The 18,823-nt window shown below is 46.5% G+C and overlaps 1 protein-coding gene across 1 annotated transcript in view; it reads left to right on the forward strand.

Annotated features, from left to right (window-relative positions):
* The window catches only part of CLCN4 (chloride voltage-gated channel 4), a 71,228-nt gene that overhangs the window by 36,705 nt on the left and 15,700 nt on the right, over positions 1–18,823 (forward strand). The window contains exons 5-11 of the mRNA XM_065915711.1: positions 1,287–1,474; positions 4,226–4,348; positions 9,703–9,909; positions 10,010–10,090; positions 11,164–11,709; positions 13,135–13,321; positions 14,205–14,603. Of these exons, the coding sequence (XP_065771783.1) occupies positions 1,287–1,474; positions 4,226–4,348; positions 9,703–9,909; positions 10,010–10,090; positions 11,164–11,709; positions 13,135–13,321; positions 14,205–14,603 (1,731 nt within the window). The remainder of the gene's footprint in view (positions 1–1,286; positions 1,475–4,225; positions 4,349–9,702; positions 9,910–10,009; positions 10,091–11,163; positions 11,710–13,134; positions 13,322–14,204; positions 14,604–18,823) is intronic.

Here is an 18,823-nt window from a genome sequence, read left to right on the forward strand (position 1 = left end):
GGCCCTTGCCCACTTAAAGGGAACACAGGGTCTGGATGCCTGGCCTGAGTCCCATGGTGGCACATGAACCAGACAAGAGTCTCTCTCCCTGCCCCACTTATAGACTAGTCAGTGTGTGTGTGTGTGTGTGTGTGTGTGTGTGTGTACACACACATATATAAATATAATCTTATCAGGATGTGACAAGTATGGGGATGGCGGGATGCCTGGGAAATATACTTAGCCTAGACGTAGGAAATCAGGGAGGACTTCCTGAAGGAGGTGATGGAAATGCCAGCATCTGGAAGATAAATAGGAGCTTGCCTGGTTAGGGGAGGACAGCGCTGTCTGAGGTGGTGCAGAGAGGAGGGCCTGGTGTGCTCAGGAACATGGCGTGGGCAGTGTGTGGGGTTAGTGGTGGAGAGAGAGGAGCCTGGAGAGAAACTCGGAGACTGAGGAAAGAGCCTGTGTGCTGCTGAGGATTTGGGCAGTTCTGGAAAGAACAATGGGTGACCGCTGATGAAACAGGAGAGTGGCAGGGCCAGGTGGCCTTTTGTTGGTGGCCTGTGGTGTTGATGCTGGCAGGGAAATAATATTGTAGTAAAGACTAGTAAAAGTTTGAAAACTTTGGTAGTGTGAGAGTATTCTCTGCCTTCACAAAGGACTGGAATGGATTACTCTAGTAAGATGGCCTTCTGTGACCCACTGCACACTCTATTTTATCCCACTTCTCTTGGCCTTTAGGGTAGTTATTTACTTAAATAGCTCCTCAGTCCTTCAACCAAAATGTAAAAATTCAGAAGATTCTAATAAGTGACATTTTTCAAGTTGGGTTCCATTTGGATATAAAACTTGATTGAAATGATGAGGCTGTCATAGTTGATTTCTCTCCATTTTGTCTGATTTATCTTTTCTGGAGAGATAAGTCTGTGATTCCAGCATCCTCTACCAGAGGTTGCTGAGGGGATTCCATCTTTTATTGGGTGTTGGTACCCTGCTTCTAAAACTTAGAAGGGCTGGGTTCTGAAAGCCTCGGGACGTTGCGGTGAACTCTGCCCTGCAGGTCTCTCGCTCCTTGTGTGATCGAAGCCCCTTGAGGACTGTATATCATTGGCCTTTGTGTCTCAGTGGACTGGGTGCCACCTTTGCCACACCATGGGCCCTGCCACATGCTCAGGTGACCTCAAGACTGATGAAAGAGGCTTCTGGGGCGTGCAGCAGCCCGGGGCGCGGGCATCTCTGCCTGTCCTCCATGCTGCCTGGGCCCAGCTGGCTTCCATGTCAGTGGCTGTTGCTGCTTCTTCCAGGCACTCTGGCCGGGGTCATCGATCTTGCTGTCGACTGGATGACCGACCTGAAAGAGGGCATCTGCCTGTCCGCCTTCTGGTATAGCCATGAGCAGTGCTGCTGGACTTCCAATGAGACCACGTTTGAGGACAGGGACAAGTGTCCCCTGTGGCAGAAGTGGTCGGAGCTGCTGGTGAATCAGTCGGAGGTGAGTGCTGGGTGTGTCCTGGCTGGGAGCCCCCTGGCTGCTGTTGGGGAATGTCCATGCACCCACCTGCTCTGGCCTTCGTCTGTGGCTAATATGAGTGCCACTTCCCACTCAGCTTTTGTTCTAGCTCTAGGGTTCAAACTTCAATTGGAAAGTCCTTCCCCACTATTTCACATGTACAATGTGTGTAGTTTTTAAAACCTGGTATTTGGTTTTATTTTTCTTACTGAGCATGGTCTTTTGATCATGCTAAGGAAATAGGGTTGATTTTTATTTCTTCTGAGGAGAAAAGATGTTGTTTTAGAAAAATGGCTTTAGTGAATTTAATTCATATTCCAGAGGATATTCTATGTGTATACATTAATCTGTGTAATTAATATTAATTAATGAATTAATATTAATGTGAATATTCTAATATTCTTTTAGAGTATTCACACATTTGTGCCACCATCACCCTGATCTAATTTTAGAACATTTTTATCACCCCCAAAGAAACCTTTTACCTGTCAGCAGTCACTCCCCATTTCCCCCCAAATCTGCCAGCCCTGGGCAACCACTAATCTGCTTTCTATCTCTGTAGATTTGCCTATTCTGGACATTTCTTATAAACGGAATATACAATCCTTGGACATTTGTGTCTGGCTTCATTCACTTAGCATAATGTTTTCCAAGTTCCATTTGTGTCATACTATAAATTGGGACTTCATTCCTTTTCATGGCCAAATAACATGCCATTGTCTGCATATAGCATGTGTCATTTCTCTACTCAACAGCTGAGGAGCACATGTTGCTTCCACTTTTGTGCTTTTATGAATGACTTTGCTTTGAAAGCTTATCTCCAGGTTTTTGTGTGGACATATGTTTTCATTGCTTTGGGGTCCATACCTAGAGGGGAATTCCTGGGTCACATGGCAACCCTATATTTAACCTTTTGAGGAGCTGCCAGTCTTTCAAAGTGGCTGCACCTTCTTTTTACGTTCCAGCAGCAGCGTATGTGGGTTCCAGCTTTCCCACATCCTCACCAACCCCAGTTGTTGTTACCTGGTTTGGATCTTAGCCCTCCTAGCAGATGAGAAGTGCTGTCTCCCTGCGGAGACAGTTATCATCTTCCAGTGCATCTTAGGAACACATCAGAGAGGATGTTTGTGGGCCTTCTGCAATGGGAATATCCCCGCCTAGGGGCTGTAGCAGTGAAGCACAGACCAGGCCCTTGCCTTCATGGCACTCTGACTTTCAGATCCGCACAAATCTTTGTCCAGGAAAAGGGTCAATTTCTAACTGAGTTCCATGGTTACCACAATGACTAAGGGTCATCAACAGATCAGAAACCTAGGTGATAGGGAGCTAGGTTGCCAGGATTCACGTTAGGGTACTGTGAGGACCGTTCAACACAGAACTGTTCTTGAAAGATACATATTCTCCTCCTCGCTCCCCCATTCTCCTTTGTCCAATTGATTTACCTCTGCTGAAGACTCCTGGAATGTACTTTGCCATTTTGCTCAATCTTTCTCAGTGGAGTTGAAAATGAATTCTGTCAGATCTCAGGAGTTGATGGGCTCTCCATCACTTCCAAAAATAGAGTCTCGCTTGGGTGGATGGAGGTGGGCAGGCTGAATTGGCTGGCCGCCATGTTTGGTTTCTTCTCGCCCACTTTGGGGGGAATTATGGCCGTCCAGCTTCTCTACCATCTCCAAGGTTTATACTTGGATTCAAAGAATTACTGTTAGCCAGGGTGAGATGTTATTTTTAGTCGCAGAAAAGTCCATTTTTCTCTGGGAGAAATGTATTCCTGATTTCTCACCACATCAGGTATGAATATCTCTGGTTGTTAAGGCTAGAGCTATCTCCTGGAGCATGTTTTTGTGTTTTACAGGCACACGTGTGGCCATGTCAGTGGCCTGGCTTATAGGCATCCTGGCTTTTCCTGCTCATTATGTGAGAGATCCAGATGGTGGCAAGAAGCCGAGGCCTAGAGAATTGTAGTCTCTGCCTAGCACACCAGGTCCTCAGCCTCAAAGACCCCAGACTGTGTTGTTGGTTCAGAAAGTGTTCCCCACACATCAGATTATTTGGAATGTTGAGCAGGGCCTGAGACTGCATTTCCACTCCACGCCAGCTGATGCTGCCAGTCCAGGGGCCACATCTGAGTAGCAGTATTCTAAAATGCAGTTCCCCCTGGACGGGACAGGAATTTAGGGGGGAATGGATACATGTATATGTATGACTGAGTCCCCTCTCTGCCCACCTGAAACTGTCACAACGTTGTTAATAGGCTATACCCCAATACAAAATAAAAAGTTTAAAAAATGCAATTCACACACTTCCTCTTTGGATTTAATTACAGTGTGGGTTTGGCCTTCACCAAAGCAAAGAGGCTGATCCACCGCAGACGAGACCAAACAAACCTTCCGGGGGCCCAAAGGCAGAATTTTCTGTTACATGCCTTTTATTAACTCAAGTGCACAGAGCGATTTAAACCAAGCCTCATTCACAGTTTCCAGGACTGCTGAGGTGTCACCTGGTGGAAGATGTGTGTACACAGCTCCCGGAAAAGCAGCTGGTGCTGTGTCTGTGTGAACCGCTGTAGCAATAGCAACAGCTGATAAAACTAACCTGCCTCTTTGTTGACACAGGGCCAGGCGAGAAGCTGCCCAGTCGGGTCAGAGGGTCCTCTCTCATTCTACAGGGGTATGCCTGTTGCTTGGGTCTGCAATGGCTCACGTGTCTTTTCTTGTTCTGCGTCTTGTCTAGGGTGCCAGTGCTTACATTCTGAATTACCTAATGTACATCCTGTGGGCATTGCTCTTTGCATTTCTGGCCGTCTCCCTGGTACGAGTATTTGCACCATATGCCTGTGGCTCTGGTATACCCGAGGTGAGTGGGGGTTGGTTTTTTGTGCCAGTTATTAGAAGAGCAGGCACTTACGTGGCACTTAGGTGCTAAGCATGGTTCCCAGCATTGGACATCTGTTCACTCATTCATTCTCACAGAGAGCCTATGAGGTCAGTACTGTTATTCTTCATCTGATGGTTGGGGAACAGAGAGGTGAAGTAACTTGCCCAAGGTCACTAAGCTGGTCAGCTGGGAGTTGAACCCAGCTGTCTGGCTTCAGGATTTATGTTCTGTTTGTTCTCAGATGCTTCAGTTCTTGTCTTTGTAGACAAGGCAGAAGTCTTAAAACCTGTAGAATCGGAGTTCATTAACCACACATGCAGACATGGTCCTACAGTAACCCTTAAGTGCATCTAGGGCTTCCTAGGTGGTGCAGTGGTGAAGGATCTGCCTGCCAATGCAGGAGACTCAGGTTCAGTCCCTGGGTCTGGAAGATCCCCTGGAGGAGTGCATGGCAACGCACTCCAGTATTCTTGCCTGGAGAATCCCAAGGGCAGAGGAACCTGGCAAGCTTTAGTCCATGGGGTCACAAAGAGTCAGAAACGACTGAGCAACTGAGCATGCACGTATGCAAGTATATTGATGATAAAATGTGAAAAAGGACAGCAGTGGAAGTTTGGTGTTCAGAAAGTTTATTGATTAAACTCCCTTGCCACATTTTTGCTCTGCTTGTGAGAGGATAATAGCAATCTTTAAAAAGTAAATTCCATGTTCACTACATGCGCTATGAATGCACCCGTGTGAGTTTAGAGTTCTTATAAATATTTTTCAGCTCTTTCTGGTAACCAGAGCATGAGGGAAGTGACCTCATCGATCAGGAAGAATGCCCGGGACCAAACTTCAAACCACGGAGGATCTGCTGGGTTCGAAAAACCATAATTGAGCCAATTCCCGAAAAGCCCAGACAGTGCAGCTTTGAGCCAGAAATCATGTTAAAAGTTCTTAGACGATCACTCTGATCACTGCTGTTGCATTCTTCTTCACGTTGGTGCTTTAGCAGCTCCCATAGACAGTGGAGATGCTGAGTTTGTAAAGATGTGAGCGGTCATGGCAGTGGACCCACACTGTTTGTACAGTACCGCCAACAGCACCGCTGGTCTAGGTGGTTCATGGGGAGGGCTGGGGTAATTAAAGGATCGTTGAAAGGAAAGCTCAGCATTGTCTTGTTCCAGGAAAAGATGTTTTAAGATGGCGATTTCATGCTGAATTTTGGGTAGTTTATATTAACACGTTGCTGGAGGAACCTAAAAAATAAGCTGCAATACCATCACGTTTCCTCTTACAGCCAGTGCTGCTGCAATGCACTATGCGTGCGTGCTCAGTTGTGTCTGACTCTTTGTGACCCATGAACTGTAGCCCGCCAGGCTTGCCTGTCCATGGAATTCTCCAGGCAAGAATACTGGAGTGAGTTTGCCTTTTCCTTCTCCAGGGGATCTTTCCCACCCAGGTATTGAACTCATGTCTCCACTGAGCCACCTGGGAAGTTCCTAATGTACCATATGCATGCCAAGTCATGGGACGATGGGAAAGTGCATCACCAAAACCACACAGCTTGTCGGGAAGATGGAGTTAGGGGCACAGTGCCCAGAAACCTCATTGGTGGCACATAAAAAAGATGGGGACCACATAGAACCAGTAGCACAGTTTGACACATGTTAAATGGTTAAGGAATGTATGAATACTGCCCTAGTGTGCATGCAAGCTGGGAGTTGTCCGAGACGTGTGCTTGTGTGTTGGCTCAGTTTGACGGCTGCAGTTTTCCGCCTTGTGTTTCTCTCAGAGGAAATCGTGCAGAAACAGACGCGAAATTGGCATCATGCTCAAGTTCTGCCCCGACGCATGAATCACATTGGAAAAATTTGTGTTTTCCAAACAAGTGTCCCGGCAGAACTGACTGCCTTTTACTGGATATTGAGACAGAGAGCAGATTATTGTTGGCATCTTAGTTTCTGATCCCAGTGCCCAGCAACAGGCGCTTTTGGACTCAAGCTGCCTATCAAAATAAGGAGATGGGTAGTGGGGAATTGGTGGGAAATTGAAAGCAGCAATAAAAGGTGTTGCAAGCAGGGATACCATCTTCCTCTTCAAGAACCAGAGATGCATGGCCCAGCTCATAGACAGGGAACTCTGGGAGGGTATCTGGTGGACCTGGTGTTCATCCACAGATGGCGTCTTCTTTGATGACAGCTGAACCCAAAATGAATCAAATACCAAGTTCAGCATTGTTTCCTGTGTGACAAAGTACAAGGAACACATTGATGTCAATAAAGTTCAAAAAAGTGATATCAAGTGGAAAAAGTAAGTTAGAGAAGAATATGTGAAGTATGGTTCCATTTCTGTAGAGTCTCTAAAACAGCCCAAATGAAACAAGCATACTGTTTAGTCAAACCTAGATGTGCTAAAGCTATCAGGAAAGGCAAGGAAATGATTGGAGGAGTCCACTGAGAAAGCAAACTTGGGAGTGGGGACATGACAGTAGATGCATGAATATGCTTTCAGCTGTATATAATATGTAACAGATTCATGTTTCTATTTATAAAAGAGTTCACAATAATCTTTTCAAGCGTCAGGAACCCAGTGGACATTTTATAATTGAAGTTTAGTTATTATGACTCAGTAGTAGCAGATTTTCATTGTTATTATAATAGAGCTAGAAATTCCTAACACTTACCCCAGTTCTTAGAGGAAAGGAGCAGAGTAAAAAGTAAATGCAAAGAAATCATTCACGGGTACAAATAACATCCTTCCAGTCAAAACCCAACTAACCACACAAGCAACTCCACTCAGTTTGAGATACCGGGCTGATCTTCATTTCGGCAAAGACACTAAATGAGATTTTTAGAAAATATACTTCCCATCATAGGAGGTGATCTGAGGTGCAGTGGTCCAGTGGTTAAGAATCCACCTTGCAATGCAGGAGATGGAGGTCCTGATGCCTGGGTTGGGAAGATCTCCTGGAGGAGGAAATGGTAACCCGCTCCAGTATTCTTGCTGGAGAATCCCATGGACAGAGGAGCCTGGCAGGCTACATTCTGTGGAGTCCCAGAGTCAGACACGACTGAGCGACTAAGCCCAGCACACAGCACAGAGGTTTTAAAGTTACCATCATCAAGTCACAAATGTGCTGCATTACATCGCCTTAAAGCCCTGCTTGATTCAGTCTCTATTAATTCAAATTAAAGCGAGTGATTAGATTTTAGCATCTACTGGGAATGAATTTGCCTTCTTTAATCCCTAATTTGATCATGACAATTTTATTCAGTCATTTTCGAGAATTACGAAATACCTCTCACATTGTTCAGTTCACCACATGTCGTGACTGGCAATGGCTCAGGTAATTTAGATGCTTGTAATTTTCTGAATGGTATCATGCTCTTCAAGTGTACCCTTGGGTCCAAATCCACATTAACTGACAAAAAATTATAGATAATTTTATTCTAGGCAATACAAAAGGGCAGGATTGTGGCAAGCATAATAAAACATCCCTTGAATAAAGGGATCAGGGCTCCCCAGAGCGCAGGCTCAAATAGGCCCACTACCACTAGTTAAATGCCAGTTTAACCACTGCTAGTTTGTGTGCCTTTAGTTAACGGCTAGTTCATCTGATTAGAGAGCTGGAAGACCTCTCTTGTGTTTTCTAGGAAGGAGCTTGGTGAGTTCTTTCAAACAGATGCCCACATGCTTGGTCACTGTTGGTCTTTCTCTTTGAATTAAGAAAAACAGATCTCTGTCAGGAATTCCTGAGATGGAAATGGTCTGTTCAAACCCATGTAAAATTTCCAGTATTAGCATTACAGGTGATGAAAAGCCAAAGAGTGTTTCAGGACTGCCCTTAAATAGTGAGAAATTAGGAATACTTGTATTGCTCTTCTCAGGATGGGAACAGTGCTTCTCTACGGACTGCCTTTTAGAATTACCTGTGGGGTCTGTAAACCCCCTGTGCCCATGATACACCTCAGATCAATTATATCAGATTTCCGGGTGAGGGGATTGACTAGTCTTCCTTGGTTTCTGATTCCCCAGAGGGTGCCATTGAGCACCAAGCTCGAGAAGGACTGGGATAGCTATTCGAGAAACTGATTTCTTGGCAGAGCAGTGCCCACTAGGAGGCACTTTGATGTTATATAAACGTCCTGACGGTGACAAGAGCTGAGATTGTCCCATTATGCATTATACAATGGGAAAATGGATACTGACCACTGGGTCACTCTGTGTCTAATGAATCTCTGATTACAGGCTTGTAAATTGCTAGCTAGGCAGTAAACATTCACTTCATTTCAGCCGATTGTGGGAGAGGTTGAAGATAAAATGTTATTTATCCGTTGGTGATGTTTCTATATCCAGTGCATGCATGTATATTCAGTCATGTCTGACTCTTTGTGACCCCATAGACTGTAGCCCGGCAGGCTCCTCTGTGCATGGGATTTTTCAGGCAAGGGTACTGGAGTGGGTTGTCATTTCCTCCTCCAGGGGATCTTCCCCACCCAGGGATCAAAGGTGCATCTCCTAAATGCAGGCAGATTCTTTACCACTAGTGCCACCTGGGAAACCAAGGCTTTGTGGGTCAGGAGGCAAAATTGAGGAACTATTCTCACTAACAGTTAAGTCGTGTTCAACTCTGTGATCCCATGGACTGCAGCACGCCAGGCTTCCCTGTCCTTCACTGTCTCCCAGAGTTTACTCAAATTCATGTCCATTGAATCAGTGATGCCATCTAACCATCACGTCCTCTGCTGCCCTCTTCTTTTACCTTGTTTACATATTACATTTAAAATGATTAAAAGCTTAGGTTTTAAAGATCTTAGCTTGTGGGTCATAGGAAAATAGGCTGTGGTCTGGATTTGGCCCACCAGCCATAGTTAGCCAACCCCTATCTAAATTCCATTGATATTTTGTTGTATTTCCTTTGCAACAAAGCTAGCGAGATGTCTCTTTATCTTGGCCATCTTTTAGTAGTCAAAAATTAACAGTTAAAATCAATAGATACACGTATCTTTTCAACACAACAGAGGGTAACCTGCATAGGATGAAATGCCATACGTAAAATTAGACTGAGAATTACTTATTCATTCCTTGAATGATCTCATTACTCTTGGAATTATTAAGATTTACTATGCAGTGAAATTGTCTCAGGTGTTCCATTAATGTATAAAAGTAGGCATTAATATAAATTCTAATATAAAATTATAGCTAAATTACCAACGAAAGCAGCCTCTGTTCCATACAATTTAGTGACTCTCAACTTGAAAGATGCTTCTCGGAGGAGGCAGGTGTTATTTTCCTAGCAGGGGCACTGACGCGGCTCACTCCCCCGCCTTCTCCGTCCTATGTTTCAGATAAAGACCATCTTGAGTGGCTTCATCATCAGGGGCTACCTGGGCAAGTGGACCCTGCTGATCAAGACTGTCACGCTGGTGCTGGTGGTGTCCTCAGGCCTGAGCCTGGGCAAGGAAGGGCCGCTGGTGCATGTGGCCTGTTGCTGTGGCAACTTCTTCAGCAGCCTTTTCTCCAAGTACAGCAAGAACGAGGGCAAAAGGCGTGAGGTGAGCATGCGCAGGGTGAAGCCCCGCCCCCTCTGGGCTTACCTGCATCTGCTGACTTTCCCGAAAGACCTGGAACTGATGGGAGCTCTTTGCCTCACAGGTGCTGTCAGCTGCGGCCGCTGCCGGGGTCTCCGTGGCCTTTGGTGCTCCGATTGGGGGTGTGCTTTTCAGTCTGGAAGAGGTGAGCATGAGCAGTGGAGGGGCCCCATGGTTCTGAGCCCCGAACAACACATGGGGGCTCAGCAAGGCAGGGGGCTTCCTTCTTCAACCCTCTTGAGGACTGGATCCAAAGGAGGATTGAGAGATTCCTGCAACTCATGAAGGAGCCACAGTGTTGTCCGTGAAATACCTTTTCTTTAAGTCTTGTTTTAAAAATTGCTAGTGTGATTTTGACGGGGGCGGAGGGGGGTGGAGATTTGCAGTCTCCTGTCTCTTCCATAAACAACATAATGAATAAATAATTTTTTTTTGACACCGGAGTGGATCTAGTCCACTGCTCGGCCCACGTTGTAGGTCAAGAGTCAGATAGTAAATAACTTGAGGCTTTATATGTCTCAGCGCCTGGTCCCAACCACTGAGCTTGACCCCTGTAGCTTGGCAGGTGCAGCAGACCACATGCACGTGTGTTCCCTGGCTGTCTTCCAAAAAGACCTTCCTTATGAATGCTGAAGTTTGAATTTTCTATCATTGTCACTAGGTATTGTCCTCCTTTTGAGTATTTCCCATCTCAAAATCTTTTCTCCCTGAAAAGTATAGTTGATTTACAATGTTGTGTTAATGTCTGCTGTATAGCACCATGATTCAGTTACATATATATAGATTTTTTTTCTCCCTGAACCATTTAAAAGTGTAAAAACCATTCTTAACTCATGCGCCCTCCAGATACATCTGCTGAGCCAGGAGTTTCAACCCAGAATCTGTTGTCTGGAGGATCAAATCAGAGGTTGATTTTCTTTTAGGAGGCTCTTTCTGCCATAAGCAGAATTATTATATAGTGTTCTCATTTCTCTATATAAAATAGCTCAAATGCCCCTTAAATGGTATCTGTTCCAATGTTAGACAGAGTCCTTTAAAATATCTTTGTGTGTTTGGGCCTTATTTACACCACTGATTGAGGAAGTAAGTTCCTCCCATCTTTGATTTGAGAGTGACTTTCATGGCAAATGCCTGCAGGGGGCTGCTGATCAGTGGGTCTGGGGCTCTGGGGCAGCTCTTTTGTCTACCAGTCTCTTATTTTTCACTCGTTGGTCGCAGGTCAGCTATTACTTCCCCTTAAAGACCCTGTGGCGGTCCTTTTTTGCGGCCCTGGTGGCAGCCTTCACGCTGCGGTCCATCAATCCATTTGGGAACAGCCGCCTCGTCCTCTTCTACGTGGAGTATCACACGCCCTGGTACATGGCTGAGCTCTTCCCCTTCATCCTGCTTGGGGTCTTCGGGGGCTTGTGGGGGACCCTCTTCATCCGCTGCAACATTGCCTGGTGCCGGAGGCGCAAGACCACCAAGCTAGGGAAGTACCCAGTGTTGGAGGTCATCGCGGTGACTGCCATCACTGCTATTGTTGCCTACCCCAACCCCTACACACGCCGCAGCACAAGCGAGCTCATTTCCGAGCTCTTCAATGATTGCGGGGCCCTTGAGTCCTCCCAGCTGTGTGACTACATCAACGACCCCAACATGACGCGGCCCGTGGATGACATCCCTGACCGGCCAGCTGGGGTTGGGGTTTACACGGCCATCTGGCAGCTGGCCCTGGCGCTGATCTTCAAGATCATCATTACCATATTCACCTTTGGCATGAAGGTCAGTGAAGGGGAGGGAAGGTGCCAGGGGTGGGGGGCAACCTTGTCCTTCTGGAGATGGGACCCCAGAATCCGATCATGCCAGGAGAAAGGGGGAGCTGAGCTTTGCTGAATGGTCTCAGGTGCCGGACACTTGACATTCTTTTGACCGACAAAAAACAACACTTTTGATAAACAGTAAGCCTGTGGAGTAGAGATTTTTAACCCCATTTTACAAGCGAAGAAGCTAAGGCTCAGAGTATATCATTCACACAGAGACGTGTGCAGCTTGGTGAATATTCACAAAATACACTTGTGTGACCAGCACTTCAGACCAGTAGCAGAACACTAGGAACCTTTCAGAACCAAATTGTGTTCCACCACAGTTGTTTTCGTGGTATTTCTATGAATTGTTTCTTTTTAAAAAAGTCTTGAGAAGCTGTGTACTTGGGTGCAGTGGTCAAACACAAACCTGACTTTTTGCCTTGAGAACAAGGAAGGATGGACGTTATTAAACAGGTGACTGTCTGTGATGCAGAGGGATTTATTTTCATTCTGGTGCCTGCTGGGAGAAGTCTGCTTTGAAGTCACAAGGGATTAGATGAAGGGGGGTGGGGATAAGAGATGTTCAAGGAATAATTTCCTCAGGAATGTCACACACTCTTGAAATTACACTGGAGGATCCAAACTTAACTTGAATTTGGTTAAAGACCCACTTCCATCCTCAGATTCATGACAATCAGCCAGGAAGGGGTTGCAGTTCATAAATGCAGCTGCCGGTCAGTTGGCAGCCACATGCAGTCTCTGTGAACAGAGTCAAGTCTGTTCTGTACTACGTGTCTGATGACTAGAGAGATGAACATGTATTCTCACACAGCAAAATACAAAACATGCTATTACTGAGGCCTTTCAGTTTATATAGTCTCTCTGACAGGTGTCTGGCCACTGTATATTCAAGAGGGCAGTAAGTCCATGACAAGGTTTTTGGAAGATGCAAGGCAGGTCCACTGATGTTTTTAGCTTCTTTATTTGACCTGTGAACAGTTGAAGGCCTTGCTTTTCCATTGTCATGCTGTGGCGTGACATTTAATTTTAAAAGCTGATCTGAATGACGGGTGAGGGGAGAGAGAGTGGTGAGTATCTCAAGTGACAGATGCGCACTTTGAATGTTATTTGCAGTGGGGCTTATCATCCTTTAATCCACAGCAGGCAAACTAGGCCAGCTTTTGAAGGCGAGGAAATGAAAGTGTAAAATTGCATTCTCTCCAAGTCACAGTAGATCACTGGTCCACGGTTTCCCAGTTGACCCATATTTTGAAGCGTTGCCCTGCCTTTGAAGACTGAAGGAAGATACCAGCTTGTCGAGGGAGGCCGAGTTTGCTGGGGGGTGTGGTGGCAGGAATGGGGACCCCTTCCCTCATGCATCTTTCTCCTGTGCTCCCTGCAGATCCCATCCGGCCTCTTCATCCCCAGCATGGCTGTGGGGGCCATGGCGGGCAGGATGGTGGGAATCGGTGTGGAGCAGCTGGCTTACCATCACCATGACTGGATCATCTTCAGGAACTGGTGCAGGCCCGGTGCAGACTGCGTCACCCCAGGGCTCTATGCCATGGTGGGGGCTGCAGCTTGCCTAGGTATTGTGTGGGTGTGGGTGTGTGTGTGAGAGAGAGAGATATGAGTAGCCCAGGGCTTTTCTCTGCTCAGTCATCCAGGGACCCAGGTTGATGGGATCTCTGCCACCTTGCCACTGTACCATCTAAGATAGTGGGTAGGCAGCAGGGGCACTGCTCAACATCCTAGAATCTATAGGACAGCCCTCCCCCACCCCTACCCCAGTGAAGGAAGAATGACCCGGCTCCAGCTGTTCCTCATTGCAAGATCGGGAGTTAGTTTGGATTCTTCCTTTGAATACCAAGGGACACAAGGGTGAGTGCATCTCCTGTCTGTTCTTTGTCATCATTTAACCACTCAGTTGTGCTTGACTCTTTGGGACCCCATGGACTGTAGCCTGCCAGGCTCCTCCATCTATGGATTTTCCAGGCAAGAATATTGGAGTGGGTTGCCCTTTCCTACTCCAGGCCATTTTCCTGACTGAGGGATCGAATCCACGTCCCCTGCATTGGCAGGTGGTTTCTCTACCACTGAGCCACTTGGGACATGGCTGTCTCTAGCCCTTAAAAATCTCTACCATTTCCAGCTTGAGGGGTTTGGGAAAAGAGCCACATGTGCTGATACAGAAACCTGCAGAGCCCATATAGGATCCACTTATCACAATGCAAAGGGTATGGTCCTGGGTGAATAGACAGCTTGCTGTCACTCACAGAAGAGACCCAGACAGATGTGACTTATGGTGTTGGCGCAAGGCTGTGTTTACCGAGGTCTGAGCATGGGCACCGTGTAGGACCATCCCTGTAGAACAAGGGCCAGGATGGAGCTGGCTTGTCGGTCTCCACAGTTCATGTCCTCTGGCAGGTGTGGAGTGGAGTCCTGCGATTCCCTTCCTCTCTTGTGTTGCAGGTGGCGTTACCAGGATGACGGTATCATTGGTGGTCATCATGTTCGAATTGACAGGAGGCCTCGAGTACATCGTACCCTTGATGGCAGCAGCCGTGACCAGCAAGTGGGTGGCCGATGCCTTCGGGAAGGAAGGCATCTACGAGGCCCACATCCACTTGAATGGGTACCCATTCCTGGACGTGAAGGACGAGTTCACCCACCGCACGCTGGCCACTGATGTCATGCGGCCGCGGCGGGGGGAACCGCCCCTGTCGGTGCTCACCCAGGATAGCATGACTGTCGAGGACGTGGAGACACTCATCAAGGAGACTGACTACAACGGCTTCCCTGTGGTCGTCTCCAGGGACTCGGAGCGCCTCATCGGCTTTGCCCAGAGGAGAGAGCTGATTCTTGCCATAAGTGAGTAGAGCAGGGAGTCTCCAGGGACAAATGTGGCCTCAAATTCTCCGAGAGGTTGGAGAGGGTGGATGAGGGTCAGAGGGCTTCAGGCCAAGCTGAAGGCTTGTTTGTTTTACCTGGGGATCTGGCCAGACTGCAGGAGGTTTGGGGTGGTACCTGCCTGCTAAGTCGCTTCAGTCGTGTCCGACTCTTTGTGACCCCATGGACTGTAGCTTTCCAGGTTCTTCTCTCCATGGGATTCTCCAGGCCAGAATACTGGAGTGGGTAGCCTTTCCCTTCTCCAGGGGATCTTCCTGACCCAGGGATTGAACCTACGTCTCTTAGATCTCTTGCATTGGCAGGTGGGTTCTTTACCACTAGCGCCACCTGAGACCCTGCATTTCTCCCAAGCTCCCTCTTTTTTTCAATCAAACTTTTAATGAAAAGATCATAAAATAATATCTCGTCACTGTACATTAAGAGTGCACACTCTGAATGGAGTGATCAGTGAGCAGCTTTACTATTACACTTGAGGGCTGTGCACCTGTAGCTCTGACCTAAATTTATTCAAACTCTTGTGGGAGGCCAATGGAGTAGGGTGGCTGACAGAAGCAGTGACCAGTAAGGAGTGTGATCACGGCGTCCCCCTTCCTGGGAACGGCACCTAGCAGGATACAATCCCTCATCTATTTCCCATTCACTGAAACAGCGAAACCCCATCCCCACCTCACTGGTGAGGTTTTCGTGAATGGGCCAGCACCCATGGACTTCCACGGGGCTCTCCGACCTACATGCTGAGTTCTTTGCCTCAGAAACCTCCCTCTGCACCGCTCAAGCCCGTCACGTCACTTCATGACGTCATGTCTGGTCCCAGCGGGTCAAGTCACGTGGGTTCCACATGGGTCAAGTCAGTCCTATGGGATGTTTTTCCTCCTAACAGGCCAACTGAGTGAGCTGTGCCAAGGGGCAGGCTATTCACTTGGGAGAGGAGAGAGGAAATGGTGCCCAACTGTTATGTCCCAGAGACAGGCGGCTCAAGCCTGAGGTCCCCTGTCGACCTATGGATGAGCACCTTGAAAGGGGAGCAGGAGGCAGAAGGATTACAAAGACAGGCCTGGGTGTGAGTCTGTGAAGGCCCTGGCAGGGGGGAGCACTCCCCTTGCCCTGCGGTGGTCCTGCTAGACCTCCTGATGCAGCCGGGGCAGGGAGCCACAGAACGCATCCTCAGTGCGTGGTCAACACGAATGCCCTCCCGGTCGGCATGTCCCTCTGTCTCACAGTATGCTGGGGGCTCATGGCCTAGCTCCCGTGTGCCCTTGGTAATTGAACTTCCAGAAGGTTTGTGAAGTTTGCCTCAAGGACTTTTCCAGGTACGATAGCAGAGTGCCTCACCGGGAACACACCTTTGCTTATCCCCGCCCTTTGTTAACTATTTCTCAGGCTCTCTATTTGGATTTCTAGAACCTTTTCACGATGTTAAATAGCTTTTAAAATATTTTTAAAGTGTCTTCATCAAAGGCTTTATAAAAAGAATTTTAAGCAGGCTATAGTGTCTAATTTTAGCATGTTGCTGAAACATATTTACCTCTTTCCAAAGCAACAATTGATTTTATGTTTTAGACACAAAAGCACATTTGCTTTCTCTTTATTATAGGTCCTGTCACTTAATAGGTAGGTGCCTTTAGGCATGACTAGCCTTATAAATAATGAAATTTTTTTAAAAGTTGTATAGTAGGTTGGGTTTGTTTTAAATTAATGTAATCAGCAGCCTTTAAAAACATTTATTCAATCCCTCAAATCTTTTAAGCAAAGGTTGAAATTTAAAAACTCAAGTAATAAATGTCACAGAATCCATTACCTATTGTGTAGCTGCAGGCACACCTGCTAAGAGACAGCTTACTAATTTTGCTGAAACCCATTACTGTAATCAAGTGGGAAGCAGTAATTGTCATCAACCAGTTTGAGAAGAAATTTCAGCTTGCCAACTGAGTACTCTCCTAGAAGCTATGTTTGAAGTGTTTGGAGAGGCAACACAGTGTCAATAGTACCTATATGCTTTCCATTTGACGGAAAATAGTATGAAAGCTGCAATTTACATGGTTTCTGGGAAGGTAAGGTGTCTTTGAGTGTGAGCAGTCAGAAAAGCTGTTTTCCTTCCAGAAGAGTCCAGTACCCTGGTGGAATATTTGTGGAATGAGATGCCCTTTTGTGGATATAGAAACAGGACCTGAGCATTGAGCTAGTAGGGGCTTCCCAGGTGGCTCAGTGGTAAAGAATCTGCCTGCCAATGGAGGAGATGCAGGTTCAATCCCTGGGTCGGGAAGATCCCCTGGAAGAGGATATGGCAACCCACTCCAGTATTCTTGCCTGAAGAATCCCCTCGGACTGAGGAGCCTGGTGGACTGCAGTCCTTGGGGTCACAGAGAGTCTGACTTGACTGAGCTTGAGCACAATTAGGCTAGTAATGATCCCAAGCCAGTTTCGCTTCCAGAGAACTCAGGAGCAGAGATTTTAGATAGATTCAAGATAAGAAACACTGATGCATGTGTGCTAAGTCACTTTAGTTGTGTCCGACTCTTCGCGACCCCATGGACTGTAGCCTGCCAGGCCCCTCTGACTGCGGAGTTCTGCAAGCACGAATACTGGAATGAGCACCATGCCCTTCTCCAGGGGGTCTTTCTGACCCAGGGATCAAACTAAGTCTCTTATGCCTCTTCATTGACAGGTGGGTTCTTTATCATTGAGACACCAAGGAAGCCCAGTAGATGAGGCAAAGAACAATTATTTTTTCTTATGTGTCATGTTTAAAATAGTATATAAGTTGCTCCTGGAAGCTGGGAATGTTGTGTTTCCAGTCCGTCTCTGGTATGCCAAACCATAGCTGCTGTTTTTGTTGGAGAACAGCTAGTACACGTGGCCCCCTTCACCATCACATACACACGGGGCAGTATATAGCGATGTGCAAGGTCCTGGGACATGGGACTTTACTTCTTGGCACTCTATGCAACGGTGAGGCTCTTGCTGTATTCAGCAGGCTCAGGCTCTTCTAGTCTTGAATTCTGCAATTAAGTGAGGACAGACCCAGAGAGGACTCCATAGGAAGCCCACAAAGATGATTAAAGGGACGGAAAGTTAGAGTCACGGGCCAGAGTTAAGGGAACTCTCATTTTTTTCTTTTTTGCCTGGTGGATGATTTGATGATGTTTCTCCAGCGTATGGAAGAGGCTTGCTTACAAGGGCTCTCTGTCCAGAACTGAGCACCAAGAAACGTGTCCAATCTGTTGGATGAGCTCTTTTCCCTGAAAAGATTTCTTCCTGGGAGCACTGTTAATGATGGGAGAGGCCATGGGGAACAGTGGTGTCATCTGCTTCTTTCTGCTGGGGATGAAAACATACATGCAAAGGGATTTCTCCATGCCTTTAAGCTATATGCATGCTAAGTCCTTCAGTTCTGTCCAACTCTTTGCGACCCAATGGACTGTAGCCTGCCAGGCTCCTCTGCCCTTGGGATTCTCCAGGCAAGAATACTGGAGTGGGTTGCCATGCCCTCCTCAAGGGGATCTTCTGACCCAGGGATTGAACCAGTGTCTCATGTCTCCTGCATTGAGGTGGCAGGTTTTTTTTTTTTTAAACTACTGATTACAAGCTATAACTTGTCACAAAATAATCTACTTTTTCTTCTAAATAGTTTTTACTTCTTTTTTTTTCAACCACAACACCTTAGTACTGACCGCCACTATAGTTGCTTCTAGTTTTCCATTTTAACCTTTCTTGTTAGTTATGTGTGTTTTATGGAAGCTTTTATTTTTTTAACCTTCGATATCTGGTATCTGCCTAAGCATTTTTTTTTTGCCTAAGCATTTTTAAAATTAAAATTGTTTAAAATTTTGATTTTTTATTGAAGTACAGTTGATTTACCATCTTGTGTTACTTTCTCCCATACAGCAAAGTGATTCAGTTATACATAGATACATAGATATACATTCAATTCTTTTTCATATTCTTTTCCATTATAGTTTATCACAGGGTATTGAATATAGTTCTCTGTGCTCTGCAGTAGGACCTCATTTATCTGTGGAAGCATTTTTAATGAACAGGATGATAGAGTATTACCTCCCTAAAAATATGATTTGAGTTTCTCAACCATTGACATTGGGGCTGGATCATTCGTTGTTGAGAGGTGCTTACCTTTGTGCTGTAGTATTATCCTTGCTCTCTACCCTCGAGGTACCAGTAGCAAT

This window comes from Muntiacus reevesi, chromosome X, assembly GCF_963930625.1.
Source record: "Muntiacus reevesi chromosome X, mMunRee1.1, whole genome shotgun sequence".
Classification (NCBI taxonomy): Eukaryota; Metazoa; Chordata; class Mammalia; order Artiodactyla; family Cervidae; genus Muntiacus; species Muntiacus reevesi.